This window comes from Crinia signifera, chromosome 6, assembly GCF_055691185.1.
Source record: "Crinia signifera chromosome 6, ASM5569118v1, whole genome shotgun sequence".
NCBI lineage: Eukaryota > Metazoa > Chordata > Amphibia > Anura > Myobatrachidae > Crinia > Crinia signifera.
This window is the reverse complement of record NC_139222.1, coordinates 121683593-121703556: the sequence shown is the minus strand read 5'-3', so window position 1 is coordinate 121703556 and position 19964 is coordinate 121683593. Positions and strand designations below refer to the sequence as shown.

At 41.5% G+C, this 19964-nt stretch overlaps 1 protein-coding gene across 1 annotated transcript in view; it reads right to left on the bottom strand.

The window, feature by feature from the left end:
- Positions 1–19764, bottom strand: part of LOC146008078 (thyrotropin-releasing hormone receptor-like) — a 94828-nt gene extending 75064 nt beyond the window's left edge. Inside the window, exons 1-2 of the mRNA XM_083147002.1 lie at positions 19529–19764; positions 18151–19050 (exon numbers count right to left, since the gene is read on the bottom strand). Of these exons, the coding sequence (XP_083003128.1) occupies positions 18151–18954 (804 nt within the window). The 5' untranslated portion in view covers positions 18955–19050; positions 19529–19764. The remainder of the gene's footprint in view (positions 1–18150; positions 19051–19528) is intronic.
- Positions 19765–19964: the final 200 nt, after the last annotated feature.

Sequence of the window (19964 nt, the reverse complement as noted above, 5' to 3'; positions counted from 1 at the left end):
ATGATGGAGACACCTATGAATTGCTTCCGTCCGATCCTACAAAGAAATATCAAAAAGAGTTGGACATATTGTTGAACACTGCCGTGAACGATGCTCTTATCAATAAGGACACCTATAACAGTCTGATGGTGGACCACCCAGTGGTTCCACTGTTTTATGTCATCCCAAAAATTCACAAAGATGTAAAAAAGCCCCCGGGCCGACCTATTGTGGCCGCTATAGGATCTCTAAACGAGAAAATTGCAACTTATGTGGACACATATTTACAACCCTGCATACAAGGCACTTTCACTCATCTTAAAGACTCCTCTACCTTATTGCGCAGACTCGACTCCATGGATGAGGTACCTGAAGAAACCACCTTAATTACAGCTGACGTGGCAAGTTTGTATACATGCATTCCCCATGGAGCGGGTATTGCTGCGGTAGAACAGCTGATTACGCACAACGCACTTTATAAGGGTCCTGACATTATCTTTTTTCTGGCTCTATTACGGTTTACGTTGCAGCATAACTATTTTTATTACGATGGGAGATATTATAACCAGAGAGTTGGGTGTGCAATGGGTTCGCCAGCTGCGCCGTCACTGGCGAACTCATACATGTGGGCTGTTGAGAAACAACTGTTTTTTGAAGATCAGGCATTTACCCCATTTGTACATTTATATTATAGATATATAGATGATTTATTGTTTTTTTGGACAGGGGATGTCAAACAGTTCCTGGCAGTGATCGAAAGGCAAAATAACTCAGGTCACCCCATTAAATTAACAGTAGCCCACCACAAAAAACTCATCAGCTTTCTTGATATTAATATAACCATTGAGAACAGAAAGATCACAACATCGATGCACACTAAACAGACTGATAGAAACACTCTGTTACATTATCAGAGTTTTCACCCTCGGTCCACTGTGAATTCTCTGCCTTATTCCCAGTATGTTAGAGTGCTTCGGTGTAATAGTGATCCTGCAACAGCTGACCAACAGCTTGATGAAATGACCAAAAAATTCAGAGAGAGGGGATATCCTAAACAGATCCTCGAACAAGCCAGGCAAAAGGCCACTAAAAAGTCACGCAGTAAGTTACTAGAGGAGAGGGGCAAAAAGAGTAAGACAACGTCAGTGCCCTGGGTACAGCAATTCCATACACACAGTATGGCTCTTAACAAACAGGCCAAATCGTTATGGCCCATTATTACATCAGACCCAGACCTGAAGATGTTTAAAAACCATAAATTAATGCCCAGCTACACCAGGAGTCGTAACCTGAGAGATTGGGTAGTAAAGTCAGATGTCACACAGTTGGGCAAACCTGAAATCAAAGGGGGCACTAGTGGGTTCCTAAGACGGGGCAACGGGTGCTTTAAATGCACCGGCTGCACGACGTGTAGCCACATGTCGGTAGGAAAATTTATCGATCATCCCCACCTGAGTAAAAAATTCGCCATCAGAATGCCCCTCACATGTACTTCCAGGTTTGTTGTGTACGTTCTGTTTTGCCCATGTGGGCTTTACTATGTGGGCAAAACAGAGCGACAGTTCAAAGAACGCATGGCACAACACAGGGCGGCCATCAGGGCGGCACTGGTAAGTGGCACCAGTGACCAACCGGTGGCCCGCCACTTCGCCCATCAGAAACATTCTGTTGCTACATTACGCCATAAAATAATTGACCAGGTACCCTTATCCCCACGAGGGGGAGACAGGGGAAAAAGATTGGTTCAGTTAGAAAATAAATGGATTTACAGGCTCGATACAGTCACGCCCAGGGGACTCAACGATAGCTTATGGCTAAGTTGCTTTATTTGATATAGCTAGTCCATTCTGTAATTATGTTCAGCCATACAGGTCCTTGCACGGAGTAGAGTGCTAATTTAATAAATTGGTTGCGTTAAGTGTATTCAGAATAACAATAATGGCATATTTAGCACTCTCCTTAATACATGTGTATATGAAATTAATGATGTATAAATATGTATATGTGTGCCCCCCATAAATGGGGTTCTTGTTAAATTAGCACAGCACATTATTCAGAGAGATTCACTTCTTTGGTCTCTCTTTTTTTTAAAAAAAACGGTTATGTACACTTGCTGTACAAATCACAACACGGAGTGAATGGCAAAAATTGTTGTCATTTACGTTGTAACTCCACGTCTTCGACGTGGTCTTAAAATATAGATATATCACTAAGAAAGGTAGTAGCAGTAAGGTTTTAAGGTAATTGGGTAGTTTTTATGTATATATAAGTGTTGATTTGTTATTTGATGTTTCTTTTTATGCAGCCGCGTCCCCATGGCAACAGGACGCTGTCCCGACCGGGCGCACCACGGTTGGAGACTTCCGGCACGTTACAGCCGAGTGACGCACTTCCTGGTAACGGAATGAGCGTCCCCGGAGAGCGTGCAGGGAGACGGAGGCCGGAGGAGACGCCGGGAGGGAGGAGTTGATGGTTGTTTGCCGCGCTTCGTGAGTATGCACTGTTTTATTGTGATTCACTTGTGTGTGGCTTGAGAAAGGGGTGCGAGCCCCGAAACGTCGCTTAATAAACCACAGTTTTTCTTCACCTGGATTACAAGTCTCCGAGTGCCGCTCCTTCCTCCTGTACGTATATATATATATATATGTATATATATATATATATATATTTATTATTATTATTATTATTTATATACATTTGGTCTATCGATAATACTTTAACTGACCCAGCATATACTGGGCCACCTAAGTGTCCATCTCCGGAAACCCCCTTCTGAAAATCCTGCGTTTGCCCCTGTAAATAGCCCCAAAATAAAGTGTTATTTTAATCCGTATAATATTTTCAAGCTTTGCCAGGTGTGTGGGCCGGGTACACTCTCCTGTGCGGGCCGAATATATAAATAACCCCAAAATAAAAGGGTTATTTTAATCCGTATAATTTTTTCAGGCTTTGCCGTGTGTGTGGTACACTCTACTGTGCTGCATTTATTATAACTCCAGAAAGAAAATGGAGAACAAAAATTTGGAGGATAAAAGAGTGAAAGAACAAGAACCACTTCCTCCTAGTGCTGAAGCTGCTGTTACTAGCCATGACCTAGAACATGAAATGCCATCAATGTCATCTATTAAGGTCGTTTCCCAATGTCATTGTAGAGGGCATGTAAAGTTCAAAATGCCAAAGTTCAGTAACACAAAGATAAATATAATGTAAATGCCATTTACAACACGGAGCGGCAAGGAACGGCCCTGGTCAATGTTCATGACTAATGGTTCAGCTTCACATGACGATGTAAGCCCTCCTCCTCCCACTAGAAAATGTAATAGAATTAAGCTTTCATCAAAAACACAGCAAACAACTGTCGGTTCTAAAGACGTTGCAATGCCTGACCTTCCCATCACTACGGGAACAGGTGGCTCCTTCCACCATTTACAGCACGTCCTTTGCATATGCTGGAAGGATCCCTCACAGTCCAGTTTCCTATTTTGATATTGAAGGTGTCAATGTTGAACACCAGGAGGAGGATATTGATGTAGTTGGTGCTGAGGAGGAAGTTGATGAGGAGGATGCTGCTGATGGTGATATGGTTTGCTTAAATGAGGCACAAGGTGAGACAGTTGTTGTCCATGGGATGAAAAAGGCCATCGCCATGCCTGGGTAGAAGACCAAAAAATCCACATCTTTGGTCTGGAATTATTTTTATCCAGATCCAGACAACAATTGTCTCGACATATGTAGCTTATGTAATACTGCAATAAGTAAGGGTAAGGCCATTGGCCACCTAGGGACATCCTCATCTATGGGTCACCTGAAGTTCATTCATAAGTCACTGTTTAGTTCCGATCCTGTTGTATCCAAGCGCCTGAAAATGACACCAGCAAGTCACTCCTCATCAAGTTCCTCCTCGATCTGGATCGGAGGTAGTTCTGCAGGCCATGTCAAGGCATGACTGACTCCTCTTCTATCTGGAATTCCTCCGGAGGATCCTTCAGTGCTATGCCTACTGCTGCTTCTTTTACTGCTGGGAGTTGTTCATCAACCCAGAGAAGAAGTTGGAACACTGCTACATCTTTCACTAAGCAATTGACTGTCCAACAGTCGTTTGCAAAGAGGACGAAGTATGACAGCCTGTTGGTGTTAGACGTGCGTCCGTTATCCGCCATCAGTGGAGTGGGATTTAGACGATTGATGGAGGTATTGTCCCCGGTACCAAATCCCATCTAGATTCCACTTTACTAGGCAGGCGATACCCAGGATGTAAAGAGATGTCCGAAAAAGTGTCCATAGTGCCCTAAAAAAAATGTAGTTGTACCCACTGTCCACTTAACCATGGACATATGGACAAGTGGTTCAGGGCAAATTAAGGACTATATGACAGCCCACTGGGTAGATACATCGCCTTCCGCAGCAACAGCAGCAGCATCTCCGAGGAATATGTTCTGGTCACTGTGCTCGATCTTTGGTTTAAAGCATATGTTGTGTCTCTGTTTCCTTCGGACACAAGTCTACAGAGGTGCAAAGACCTGCTGGTCAGGAGATTGTCTGAAGCGGACCTTGACACGGCAACAGTTCCTCCTTCATTTTCTCCCATGCCTGTGGTTGCGTGGAAACAGCTCAAATTTCCTACCCAACGCACTGTCGGTGATGCAGTGAGTTTCAACATCTGGTCCAGACTGAAGGACCTGCCAATGATTGCTGACATGTCTATTTTCACTGCATACGATGCTGTCACCATTGAAAAAATGGTGGAGGATTACTTTGGTGAAAGCATCCAAGTAGACATGTCAGGCAGTCCGTTCCTGTAATGGCAGGAAAATATGGCAGTTTGGAGGCCCCTGTACAAACTGGCTCTATTTTACCTGAGTTGTCCCCCCCTCCAGTGTGTTTTTAGTGCAGCCGGGAACCCGGTCAGCGAGCGGCATAGAAGGTTGCTTCCACAAAATGTGGAGAAGATGAGGTTCATCAAAATGAATGATCAATTAAACGAAGACCAGCAATTGCCTCCAAAGACTAAAGAGGGAACTGTATTGGTGGATTCCAGCAGGGACGAATTGATAATCTGTGAGGATGAGGATGTACATACTGAAGGGGAGAGGAATTGGAGCATGAGGATGACATCTTGCCTCTGTAGAGCCAGTTTGTACTGGGAGAGATGAATTGGTTCTTTTTTTGTGGGGCCCAAACAAACCAATAATTTCAGCCACAGTCGTGCAGCAGACCACATGGGCCAAATGTAATAGGGTGAGAGTTTCAGAAAGTCAGAGATTTTGGGAGAGTTTTCTCATGTTTTTTAAAGCAGCAATCAATTACATGGCAAAATCAACCTGGTTTGCAGTGTAATTGATTGCTGCTTTAAAAAAAGGGGAAAACTCTCCCAAAATCTCTCACTTTCTGAAACTCTCACCCTATTACATTTGGCCCCATGTCACTGAAATGATTGATTTGTTATAGTGTGCATGTCCTATTTATGCAACATAAGGTTGTGTGGGAGGTCCCAAGGACAATTCCATCTGGCACCTCTAGTTTTTCAAACCGCCATCCTGTCTGCCGCTGCAATGCTACTCCTGGATGGGCCACGTGTTTGTGCCACCCAATTGTGTCGCTTAGCATAGTCATCCAGCTACCTTGGTGCAACCTTTTGTCCTAAAACAACATTGTGATGTGTGAGGTATTCAGGATAGACTGGAAATGAATGTTATTGAAGTCAATAATAGCGTAGGAACAAAAAAATATTATTTTTTTTCAGATTTTTGCGATTTCTATGTTTTTTCAAAAACAGGAAACATGAAACACTGAAGGGTGGTGTTTTGGAATAGAACCAGATCCAAAACACTGCCGGAGATACAGATCCAAAACATGTTTCACAAAACACTAGTGGCCGGTCACATCCCTAATTTCCACCATGGCCATAACTGTGAGTTTGTGCTTGCATGGGTTCCCCCTGGGCAATCAGTTTTTCTCCAACACTCTAAAAAATATACTGGTAGATTAAGTGGCTCCTGACAAAAAAAATTAACTCCAGTGTGGGCATACTACAGTAGGGTTGGGATAATTTGGTCTACAGCATGTTGGTCGACAAGCATTAGGTCAACACCACTAGGTTGACATGGGTCAAGGTCGACATGGGTTTAGCGAGAAAGATTAAACAGTGCTAATGGACAGTAACCAAAAAGACAATAGTATTGTATTATCTAGAGCAAATGACCGTATCCCCTATACTATATGGGCCAAGTGGTTCTTATCTGCAGTCAAATTCTATGCTTTCTATGTGTTGGGCCTGATTCAGTAAGGGTTGCATATGACAAACTGCTCACAGCCGCATATAATAACATTTTCTTAGCAATTGAAATGCAGTAGAAGGTGCATACCACCTCTGTTCTGGCATACCATCTCCTGACTGTATTTGCGATCACAAATTAAGAGGAACACCACGACCATCAGTCTTGGTGTTCCTCTGTGACTTCAGCCTGAATGTCGAACCTTACTCAAGCTGCCTGTTGCAGGACTGCTTGACAGGAAACTGCACCTCTCTCAGACCAAGTGCCATACCTTTGATAAAGTTGTGAGATCACAACGAAACATGTTAGGCAGCACTTGCTTTTATCATTAAGGACTGGGAAGAATCTTCAACTCTGCTTACTGGCCCCCCCCCCCCCCCCCCCACTTCATCTGGTACTCTCCTGGAAGCTCTCCCTTTCATTGCCACCCTTCGGATCCCTATCTTCATTCACAATTCCACCTGGGAGTTGATAACCCGCACCCTGTGGATAACCAATACCGCATCATCGTGAGGACCCTTCATTCAAGAAGGTATAAAGATCTTCCTCCAGCGAGAAAATTGACCACAGCAACTATACCTGGGATCAGCGCAACCTAGTGAGGACCCCAATTTTGGGAACCAGATCATCCTCCAGCGTCTCCAAATACCATCTAGGACGGCAACTTGCCAACCACCATTTCGGTAGTGCACTACCCGGAGAGCAACAAACCCCCCCCTCCCTTATTCCAAGGGTAACCAAGGCAGCTACGCAGAGACATAAGTATTGTCTTCCTTGTTCTTTATTATATATGTAATTTTATATGGTTTTTGTCATTGACATTAATGTTATTGTTTTTCTACAAATTGGTTGTTTTTTAATATTTTATATATATTAAAATTGTGATATCCAATTGATCCATTTAGCGCTCCACCTTTTTTTCCCACTTTTGTACCCACTAGAGGGCTTCACACCCCTCAAGTAGGAGCAGCTTAGCGACACACCCCATAGGGCGCCTATTTCTACTCTGAGTTTCCAATCTCGAGTATACCTCCCATTCTATTGCACCTCTCAGTGTAAGACATGTGCAGGATGGGCTTATGTGATCTGTAGTGAATAAGACCCATTGGGGCAGATGTATTAAGCCTTAACAAGAGATAAATGCAAGGGTGATAAAGAGAGATAAATGTCCAGCCAATCAGCTCCTTACTGTCATGTTACAGGCTGTGTTTGAAGTCAGTAAGGAGATGATTGGCTGGACGTTTATCTCTCCTTATCAAACTTGCATTTATCTCTTGTTAAGGCTTAATACATCTGCTCCAATGAGTCTAATTCATATATTTGCATACATCTCCAATGGTGGGGTGCTGCACATTATTGAAAGGCTGCGGTTGTTTGGGTTGGAAGAGTGGGCATTCCCAAATATGGGGGCACATTGCAGACTTCCTGGAAAATGATCTGATGCTGTATCTGAAAAAGGTGCAGATGCCCACAGAGGCATTTATTTACCCTCAGACGCCATCTGCTGTATTAGCCTATTGTCACATTGGTGCTGCGTGCGATTGCATTCATATCTGTAACATGCTCTCTTTACACACACACTCCTGTGTATGAATTCTTCCATGTATTCCTAATAACAAATACTTTAACATGACATATAGCGTGCAGGGAATTCAAAAAAATCAATATTGATTTCAGTTGATAATTTGTTTTTGCCAGTGTTTATTGACAATCACTTGAATTGTCAAATGCAGTTTCTGAAAGAGCATCTAATTTCATCTGCTGCAGATATAGTAATCTCTTTGTAATACTTTCAAGAATCAATTTTCAATGCTTTTTAAAACCATGTGTACATGGAAGCTCAGGAATAGAAATTAGTTGCAGGAGGTCAGGCACAGTTTCAAACAGCTACGATGAAGAGAGTCACCAGCACCAGTGAACTTAATGTGACTACACACATGAATGTAATGGCTGGCACTCAAACTGTAAAAGCTTCAGAATGGTACATTACACTTTTAAACTCTAAACTCTGTTTCAGTCTCCCTGAGGAACGTTTTAATAAAAAGTCTGAAATGTTGGCGCACCGGTAATGACACCCCTGGGACCAGAGTTGCCACTAAAGAGCATCCGGAAGGCTGCCATGGACGCCGGGGGACACCATTAACGTTGGAGGACCATCATGGCATCACCAGGAAACCAGGTCAGTATGAAAAAATATATTCCATAATCCCAAAAAATCCTTTATCCAAAATGCTCATGGTCCCGAGTATTTTGGATAAGGGATACTCAACCTGTATTAAGCATACCATTTGACAGGCTGTTCCCCTCAAGTCAATCGCATCAGGAAGGTTTAAACAGTATTGCATCCAATCATTTTGAGAAGGTGCTCCTACAGACAGTATTATTAAATGCCTATCTTTATTCTAAAATTACCTTAGTGGTTCTGATGTCAGTCCAGCAATCTTTGTTCAACTAATTAAATTAAATCAAAGTCAAATTTTAGAGTGGGATTGTTGTATATTTTAGAAACCTGAATATTTTCTTAACACAGTCAGATCAACAGCATTGTGGTTCTTACAATCACACCCTCACACCAGATCAACACCTGACATTGACAAAAGATACTTGCAAAATCTTTATACAATTATTCAAATTTAAAATAAAAAAATATATTACACATCACTGCTTGCATACACTATTATCTGGAGATGTGGAGATTGCTGCTATTAGAAATTACAGTACCACTCTCTGTGAGTAGGGGGTAAGCTCCTAATAGAGGTAGTTTATAATAATTGGGACGTAAACTCCAACCCAGTTTTTAAGGTGAATAATTAAAAATTCTACAATGGCCAAGTCAATTGTATTTACCTTGCTAAACACAATACTAAATGCTAGAAAGACCCACAAACAAGCAATAACTGAAGACCCCTGCAGTAATGCAAGAGAGAAGAAAAAGAAGACTCTATTTGCTGGGGCACACTTAGTATACACAAAAGGCGTAATCCTACCGTATGGATTTCGACTATTGTGTATACCACAGGTTCTCAAAGTTGGTCCTCAGGACCCCACAACAGTGCATGTTATGCAGGTCTCCTCACAGAATCAAGTGAAATAATTAGCTCCACCTGTGGATTTTTTAAAACTTTTCAGTGAGTAATGAGGGCACCTGTTGGGTGACCTGTAAAACGTGAACTGTGTGGGGTCCTGAGGACCAAGTTTGAGAGCCACTGGTGTATTATACTAAGCTATATATATATATATATATATATATATATATATATATATATATATATATATATATATATATATAAAGTTTTTCAACACATTGTGCCACATTTGTTCCACAAGTCACTTTTGTCTGTATGTGACATAATTGTACGTATATGCACAATAATTGAAGATTGCATGTAATTCACACACTGTATTGTATTGCTTGGTATTGTTTATATACAAGAATCAGAGACCACATATAATATGTGTATTGTTCCTACACATGACACCATCTTGCTTATCACCCCCTTCCATCCTTTTATTCTAACACTTCCCTTCCCCTATTTTCTTATTCCTGTTTTGATCTGTATTTTAATGTATATATCAATAAAGATTCCTTTTAATCAACTGTCTTGTCTTAAAGCGTGCCCAAGCAAAAATTGTCTTCGGTACTTGTTTCCTAGCACGGCCACAACGATTTAGATCGTTGTGGTCGTAAGATAAAAAATCGGATCGATCGCATCGCATGCGATTTGGTCGCATGCGATGCGACCGATCCGACCGACCGATTTTTCACCCGATTTTTTTTTTTTTTTCACCTGATTATTTTTAATTGCCCCCCCAAATGTTACTAAGTGGGCTAGACCCCACGATAGACGTCAACCCGAAGCGTGGCGAGCGCAGCGAGCCCGCGAGGGGCGGCGGTGCGCGTCCTCCGACCTTTTCATTCCCCTACTATCCACTAGGGCGTGGAGTGAGAATAGAATAGTGTGGCGAGCGCAGCGAGCCACCGAGCCCGAAGCGTGGCGAGCGCAGCGAGCCCCGCGAGGGGACGCGTATAACTTCACAGGTATACACGTCCCCTCGCGGGGCTCGCTGCGCTCGCCACGCTTCGGGCTCGGTGGCTCGCTGCGCTCGCCACACTATTCTATTCTCACTCCACGCCCTAGTGGATAGTAGGGGAATGAAAAGGTCGTAGGACGCGCACCGCCGCCCCTCGCGGGCTCGCTGCGCTCGCCACGCTTCGGGTTGACGTCTATCGTGGGGTCATGGCGGGCACATAAAAAATGTGAAATGGGTCATATTGGCCCATTTCACCTTTTTTATCATTTTTCCCTATGTGAGATGGACTTAATCAAGTCCATCTCATCTTGTGCCATTATAATGGCACAAGACCGACAAGATCCTCCCGATTTCAATGTTAAAAGATTTTTTAACATTGAAGTCTATGGAAAAATCGGGTCAATCGGTCGGTCGCATCGCGGCCGATTTTAATTGGTCGCGACCGACCGATTGACCCGATTTCTGTCAATCAAAGGGAAAAAATTGTAAAAAATCGGCCACATCGTGAGGATCGTGTCCCTTAATTAAGAGCCACGATCACTCACGATTGTGGCCGTTCTAGGAAACAAGTACCTTGTCTTCTTTTTCTTCTCCCTTGCATACTGTACTCAGCAGTGGCATAAGTTTGTCCCAGTTGCCCAGAGGCAAGATATATATTGGTGCCCCCTCCCCCCACACACACAAACGCAACTTTGAATAATATATGAAATATATGTGTTCTATATATATGTAGCTATATATATTTACAGAGACAGAGTAGACATATATTTCAGAACTCAGCTACAAAGTGATATTGACGTTTTTAATTAACTGATTTAGCAGGGTATGAGAGGTGTCCCCCTGAGAGCAGGAGCCTGGCGGCAGATGACTCCATTGCCTCCCAGAGTTTTGCCACTGCTCAGGTCTCATGGGGGCCCAACAGAGCTATACACCTTTACTCACATAGAGTAATTTATATACATTTTATTATGTTGGTTTAACCTCACTGTATTCCTTTGGTAATATTCTTGTCTGTGCGGAATCTTCCAAACTTGGCACCTGCAGTAATGCCGTCAGAGCCGGCCTTAGGCATAGGCAAACTAGGCAATTGCCTAGGGCATTTGGAATGCCTAGGGGCATCAGCAGCTTCTGCTGATTAAAATGATATGCAGCATGCCTATATTCTGTGTGTGAGTGAGGCTGTATCTGCATATGTATTAGTGTATTCATGGAAATCACTGTAACATAGCATTCCGTATGCAGGTACAGCCACAGTCACACACAGAATATAGGAATGCCATATATAATTTTAATCATTGGAAGCTCCTTCTGTGTGCTGGTCATAACAATGCAAATTATACGAATTTTCAGCAAAAAATGCACCCAACGTTAGCAGAACTGGCCAGGAGCTGCATGGCCTATTGAGGCAAGATGTATGAGGAAACATCTGTATTCAAGCAGAGGCAGAGGTCACAGTGTTAGCGGCTGGTTAGAGTGCTGTCTGGGGGTGGGTTGGTTGTGCAATAGTGTTCGGCATATGTGTAAGGGGCATTATGTGTGTCATGTGTATAAGGGCATTAATAATGTGCAACATATGTGTAATGGGCATTATGTGTGTCAGGTGTATAAGGGCATTAATAATGTGCAACATATGTGTAAGGGGCATTATGTGTGTTATTATGTGTATGAAGGGCATTAATAAAGGTTGGCATAATGTGTAAGGGGCATTATGGTTATAAGGACATTAATAATGTGTGTCATGTGTAAGGGGCATTACTGTGTGGTATTATCAGGGGTGCCCAGAGAAAGGGGTAGGGGGTACAAATTACCCAGGCCAAAGTGTGATGGAAGGGCCCAGTGGGGGCTCCGGGCCCCCTCCCCTTAAGTGACAGCAGCAGCTGCAGCTCTTCTCCTCTGCCCAGCACACACTGCTTTGTGCTGGGTTGCAGTGTGGCCATGGAGGTGCTTAAAATACAATATTTTCTCAGGATTTTTTTCTAAGGGTATAATGTGAATAATGTGAGGAGTAATGTACATAAGGTAAAGTGGTACTACTGTGTGATGTAACGTGAATAAGGGACACCATCACATGATATAATGTGAATAAAGTGGGATTACTGTGTGGCATAATTTGAATTGGGGGTACTATTGGGTGGCCATGCCCCTTCCCAGCAAGAACACACCCCTGTTTGGGCTGCGCACTGAATGTGTGCACTGTTTCTATTTAAAATATTGCGGGTAGGAGCACCAAAATGATGACTGCTATGATGAGGGTTGATGGTGCTGGGAAAGGGGAGAAGGGTCAGAGGCGGAACTAGTGGTGGTGCTAGGGGGCACCAGCCAAAATCTTGCCTAGGGCGTCATTTAGGCTAGGGCCGGCTCTGAATGCCGTGGTTCTTCGGTGTAACACAACCAGCAGGCTTATCAATACATCATCTAAGAAAGGCTAGCCTATTGTAAAATATGAGCCTGAACTGAAACGTCAGAAGACTAAAATAAAGACTTGCTATTCAAGAGTGCGTAATCTCAGGGTTTTCAGGTGAAGTGAAATAAAAGATTTTCAAATGTCTAAATTGCATAACTATTTTACTCCATGGAATACATTTAAAACCGCTTTTAGTGATAAAAGGTTCCTAATTACTTATCATATATAATCTGATCCTTGCTGCATGTAATATACAGTACTGTATCTCATTACCTGTTAGAGAAGTGAGTATAGATCCCAACCATTGTTATGCTTTGAGTTGCCTTGGATTTGACAACTTGATACCTTAACCCCCTATGGATTTAATGATACTGTAGTACTTCATTGTATCTTATAATTAGATGTTTTGCATAATATTCAGTTCCGTTTCCAGCCTTCTGTGTGTTTATAATTATATGGTACATACTTTTGTTATACAGCTTTGTACTTTATAAATGATTGTGGGTTCTCCTTGAATCCAATCTGCTGACTGGGCTTATTGTGTTATGTGAGCCATCAGCTGTCCAGCTGGGACTCTCTGTGTGCACATGTTGCCCCAATCAATTGATCTATTTACCTATATACAGTACTACATTTCTTTTTATAGAGTGTGTATCTAATATGACTGTGTTTTGCCTAATATTTTTCCAGTTGCTTATCGGTTGTAATGGTAGCAATCTCATTTTCTGGTGCTTAATTGTATTGCATATGGTGCAATACGATATTCTACAACCTGACCGTAACTCTCCCGATTAGAGTCTAACCCCTGTACACCACCACTTAAAGCTAACTCCCCTTTTCTAAGTGCCTAAAATTAACCCTCCCTCTACACAGCCTAACCCTAAATTCCCCCTAGTGCCTAAACTTAACCCTCCCCCACATCCCCAGCTTGACGCTATACTGCCCTGGCATACTTATGTTTGGGATGTCAGCTGACAAGCTTCCAACGTTGGCATACTTATCTATGGCAGAACAAAGCAAAGTAAGAATGCTTTCAACAATTTTATCAATTAACAAAATGCAAAGTAAATGAGCAGAAGGGAAATCTAATTTACAAAAAATTATTTTGTGTGACCACCCTTTGCCTTCAAAATAGTGGTAATTCTTCTAGGTGCACTTGCACACAGTTTTTGAAGGAACTTGGCAGGGAGGTTTTTCCAAACATTTTGGAGAACTAACCACAGATCTTCTGTAGTTGTAGAGTTTCTGAAATCCTTCTGTAATCCCAGAAATACTTGATGGTGTGGAGATTAGGGCACTGGATGGGCAATATTATCGCTTTCAGGACTCCTTGTTATTCTTTAAATATATTTCTTAATAACATTGGCTGTATGTTTGGGGTCCAGCTGCAGAATACATTTGAAGCCATCATACAAATCCATGATGGTATTGCATGTATTTCTCAGCATTGAGGACACCTTAATCCTGGTCAAATCAGCTACATTTGCTGAAATGCAGTGCCAAATTTGCAAGGAACCTCCACCATGCTTCACTACTTTTATGAGGACCACTTCTTATTGAACATTACATGGGTGTGCCTGGATCTCACTGCCAGTTCCTGTTTAAAGGCACAGCTGGACATCCTCTGATTTCAAAGGCAAATAAGAGTGTCCTTCATCTAAAGCATTGTTTTCTTGTGTCTTGTTGCTGTGCTCAGTCTTGCCATGGTGTTTGCCCTGTGACATGAAAATATCTTCCACATCCTCACCTTTTGTAGCAGAAATTGGATGTCCACGCTTAGTTTTAAGCCACCTACTCAGCAGTTTATGTTTCAGTTAATCACTGTGTTTCAACCTACATATTGAAATGATGATCATTATTACCTGTTTGGTGTGATTAGTTAATCATACACATGATTATGGGCCTACATTTTTCTCAATTGGACAAACCCATGCTACACTGCAGGTGGGGCAAATGAAACATGTGAGATTTAGATTTGGATGAAGTGTGCTCATACTAAAATCTAAATTTCAGTGTTAAAATAAAGCATCCAGTATTTACCCTACACAGAAACATAAGAACTCACCCAAATCTAACTCCCTGTGCACACCATACACTTATACTGTGTCCATGTCAACATATGTCAACATAGACACTAAAAAAAATGAAATAACGCTCCAACCGTTTCTTAAGTCTACTATTTTCATGTCGATCCTTTGCTTGTGTTGACCTTTTGACCATGTCACCTTTTTTGCTGTGTTGACCTATTGCTTGTCAACCAACAGGGGTCGACCTATTGACTGTTGACCTAGACACTGTCAACCTAATGACCCATACCCATTTTGAAGGCATATACAAATAGTGATTTGATTTAGATTTTTCTTCTGTTCATTCGCATTCACTTTTTATTTTGTTAATTAATCAAATATATGCCATTGACACTTCCATTTTTGAAAACATTCTTACTTTGCAGCTTAACTACTGCCTAAAACTTTTAAACAGTACTGTATTTAAGGAACGCACTTAGGGGTCAAGATGCTGGAATTTGAAATCCTGGCACGGAATTGCCAACATCCTGGTCGATTGTAAGTATGCCAAGGACTGTTAGAGTTAGGCCGCACACACATGGGGGGGGGGGGGTAGGATTAAGCACTGGGGAGGGGGGTTAGGCACTAAGATGGGGGGTATTACGGTGGTACTTAAGTGGGAGAGAGTTATAATTATACTAAGGGGGTAATGGTTAGGGGGATAGAATTAAGCACTGGGGAGGGGGGTTAGGCACTAAGATGGGGGGTATTACGGTGGTACTAAAGTGGGAGAGAGTTATAATTATACTAAGGGGGTAATAGTTAGGGTTAGTCAGTAATGGGGATCATTAGGGTTAGGCTGCAGAGGGGAAGGGTTAGGTTTAGGCATCTTGTAGGGAGGTTAGGGAAGGAGAGGGCAAGTATATATAGACAGGGGTGTAACTATAGCACTGCAGCCCCCGCGACCGCGCGGGGGGCGCTGTGCATGTGGGGGCGCCGGGGGCTGCAGTGCTATAGTTACACCCCGCCGCCCCGCCACCATCCCCCGCAGTCTTTACCTGTCTGTCAGTGTCTTCTTCAGTACGCGCTGGTCCCGGCTCCCTTCTTCTGCTGTGAGGACCACAACAAAATGTCTGCCCCCATTTAGCAGACAGTTCTCTGAAACTGTCTGCTGCATGGGGGCGGACATTTTGTGGTGGTCCTCATAGCAGAAGAAGGGAGCCGGGACCAGCGTGTACTGAACGTAGGTAAGACTGCGGGGGATGGGGGGGATTGCATGGGCGTCGAGGCGGGGGTTGGTGCGGCGAGGCGGGCGAGGGTTGGTGCGTCGGGGCTGGCGGGGGTTGGTGCGGCGGGGTGCGTGGGTGGGCGCCCTCCCTTTAACGGCGGGGGGCGCCCAAAAGCTAGTTACGCCACTGTATATAGATAGATAAAATTATGTTTACTTTTTATGTGTGCAAGATGTAGAGAAATTTCTTACGTATTATATAGTATAGGTTTTAGTAGCGACATTGATGCCTAATGCATTTCTTGTACATAAAATACATATTATACTGCATAATGTTGGTACAGGACAGATACAAGTGAGATGTATCTGTGATTTGTGCCTGGTGTGAGATAGATGCATATATGACAGTTGCCAACTGAAATGCATCTTCAGATCTAAAAAAGTATTGAATTTATATTATATTTATGAGCTAATTTAAGTTGAGTTAAATTTGCTTCAGTCCCTTTATACTCAAAATCCCCAGTCAGCGGATGCAGAGGAAGGCTAAAACAACCCCAGGGAAGCATAGACCAATTTGGCATAATGTGAAATAATCATTTCCAAAAACCATGTCAATAATGTCAATGTTTGCTGCAATTCTTTCTTTCTTTCTGTAAAGAACCTTCAACACGTCTGACTTTCATAGTAGTTATCTATTGATTATGGTTATCTAGATCAATATGATTTTGCTTTCTCTGGCTTTCTGGCACTGTCCATGCTTTGGTTTTTAAGGTGCCTGCCTAACTTCTCTGAAAGCTGAAAAAGTTCCATAGGTCCTCTATTCAAATGTATATATCACATCAATGTTAAGACTCCTATTACTTTAGCAATAAACCTCTCAATCAAATAAATCTTGTTTTTGAAAAATTCTGTTTAGTTTAACCTTAATTATGGCATAAATGAATAATGGCAAAGATATCATGATTATTTTATAACTTTATTTTGTGTCAATGTTGTATCATTTTGATTAGTGAAATGGTTCAAGGTGCATCTCAAATTGTGCTTCTCGGTTTAAGTGCAACAAGGAGACACAGTGTGGGTCACTTTACAAGAGATACGAACCATGTACTAAAAATTATTATTACAATGGCATACAAAGATCAAGCTCATTATTCATAGGAAACACCAGCTTTAGCTAAGGTCAATAGCAAATAGGTGACTTGTCATGGCGCTATGTGTGCTGTTAGAGCAACATTAGAAATTGCAAATTTTCATGACATTTTTAAAACATTGGGGGAAAAAGTTGTGTATTGTACATACAGTATTATTAGTATTATAAGCTCCTTTGAGAATCGCATTCAAGTGCAGTTTGACCATTTCAGTACAAGATTGGTACAGGACAGATCACCTAGATGTCAGATAAAAAAAAATCTGCACCTTTGTTTAATAGTTTTCTTTTATAGAAACACAGAATATGCTAACAGAAAAGAGCTAATATATTTTTTTCTTAATTTGTATGTATAAAGCTAATTATCCATGGATATTGGAACTAAAGAATTCCTACCACCAATGCTGGGAGAATGCTCCATGTACAATACTACAGTAAGTCCCTCACACTGCCCAGAAACCAGAGGCAAACATTTAACAGCCTTCACTGAAATGCTGCAAATCAGCTCTAGTGTTGTGCACAGAAGAGTTTCAGTGTAATGCAATGGAATAACCTCTTATATTCCATAATTGTAGCTTTCTCCCAAGATTCCTACTTTGTACAGAAAAACCTACCAGATTTGTGCTTATTCCTGCTTTAGTTTCCAGGATTTCCTCTAGCAGATGTTGCCTCATGATAAATACATCAGTGATACTTTGCTACAATGTTAAATCAGTACACCAAACATGTATTTGATTACATTTGTTTAGATTCTGTTTTGAAGAGAGCTGGTATTATTGTTGTAGAGCACATGTTTATACTACATTATTGATACATACGTAAGGTTATCTTTTGTCTTTGAAAGGATTTGATTGGACGGAAACCAACAAAACTACAGCACATTCTGGATTAATTCAAAATACCTGGAAAATGACAAACAAGGTACTTGAAATCATAATGTAGGGAAAGGTATCAAGCAAGCTGTGCACCTCTAGTTGCTACTCAACTACATCTGTCATGATGAATGGCTTGGAGTATCACTGGACAAGTTTGTTAACATTTTGATTACAAGTGTGGATAATAAATACAATTGTACTCACTTGTTTCCTTGAACTCACTGTGTTTTTGTTTCCTTTGCATGAAAGTTTTATGGAATTGTAGGGCTTCCCATAGTGTTTTGAACTCATTCTGCTAAGATCCTGAGGGTTAGAAGGTAATGGGTTCATAAACAAAATCCGAGCTATCAAGCCATACAAAACAGTGGCAAGAACCAATGGAATCACATAAAAAATAGTGAAGTCCAAAAAGTAGATTGGAGTATACAAGTTTCTAGACACCCTGTAGCCACAGTTGACTTGAATGCCATCAGCAAACTTGACCTCTGTAGTGTCCACCAGAAAGAACCACATAACACAGTACATTGAGGTGAACATCCAAACAAAAGCTATTATTTTCTTGGCTCTGGATACAGTGCAGATAAATTGGGCTTTTATGGAGTGGCAGATAGCTATGTATCGCTCTATGGTGAAGGCTGTGATTGAGCAAGCTGAGATGTTGATGCCAAGGTATTGCAGATAGGTGATGCAAAGACACCCAGCATAGCCATAAACCCAAGAAGCGACCACTTCTGAAATGTTGGGAAGCCCAGCAGCCAGAAGCACTATTAGGTCAGCAATGGCCAAACTGACCAGGTAACAGTTTGTTGGGGTCATCATGTGTTTGGTTCTTAAGACTACTAAAACAACCATAATGTTTCCAGCAATGCCAACTCCGCATATCAAAAGGACAAGAAATATGGTAACAACTTGAACTTCTAGTGCGTTCTGGGGCATGTTGTCTAGGGTCTGATTGATTTGAGTTTCATTCATCATATGCATACCTAAAGCTAGTGAATAATTATCCATGTTTCTGTTGTGTTCGCTATTTATGAGCCTTTGTGATGAAGGTTAGCAACTAAAGAGACTGGATGGAGCAGCACAATTCATTCAAATCCAGGTGTCCTGTGTAGAAAGAAAATAAGTCAAAAGAACACATTATGTAAAGTCATTCAAAACAATATTTTCTTTACAAATTATATCTATTTGTGTTGTTCATATTCACAATGGTTAAACAAATCCTAAATATATGCATATTCCATAAAAACATAGCCAAAAGTTTTAAGGCTTAGACTAATAACTTGGTTTTAAGTTATATATATATATATATATATATATATATATATATATATATATATATATATATATATATATCTTATTTGGAAACAACTTAGCACGCTGCATTATTTCAGAAAAGTATATACATTTTTTTATTAATTACAAAGTGATCATTAACTTGTTAAATAAATAGTATGCAGTACTGTATTTTAAAGGCACTGTACACCATTTAATAATTTTATCAGAATGCTGAAAAATAACTAATAAAGCCTTAAAAATAGAAGGCATTCCTGAAAATACATTGCAAATAAAGTGTTTTATTTACCATTTCAAGTGTTGCTTCTGTCCTATTTGGCAAGAGACGTGCACTCCAGATCAGAAAAGCAGCCGTGTGGTGTAGTAGTTACTGCTCTTCAGGTTTTCTCAGTTGTATTTCCCGTTGATGCAGCCTCTACCTCTGCTATATACTGATTGAGAGAGAGAGAGACTGAGAGAGCGAGAGAGAGAAAGAGGAGTCCAGCTTCAGCACCACAAACAGCTGCCAAAGCTCAGTCGCGTCTGTGCTCCATTCCTCTCAGTGAATGCAGAACTAAATGAAATGCAAAGTAATTCACACTACACCCTCTGTTATAGAACATGTCTCATTTAACAAGCTGAACACAGAACAGCGGAAAGCTTTTTAGCTGGTGTTCAGGCCATGACAATGCCTAAGACCCCTGAGTTGTCATGCCATAATGTATATTACAACTATTTATAGCACC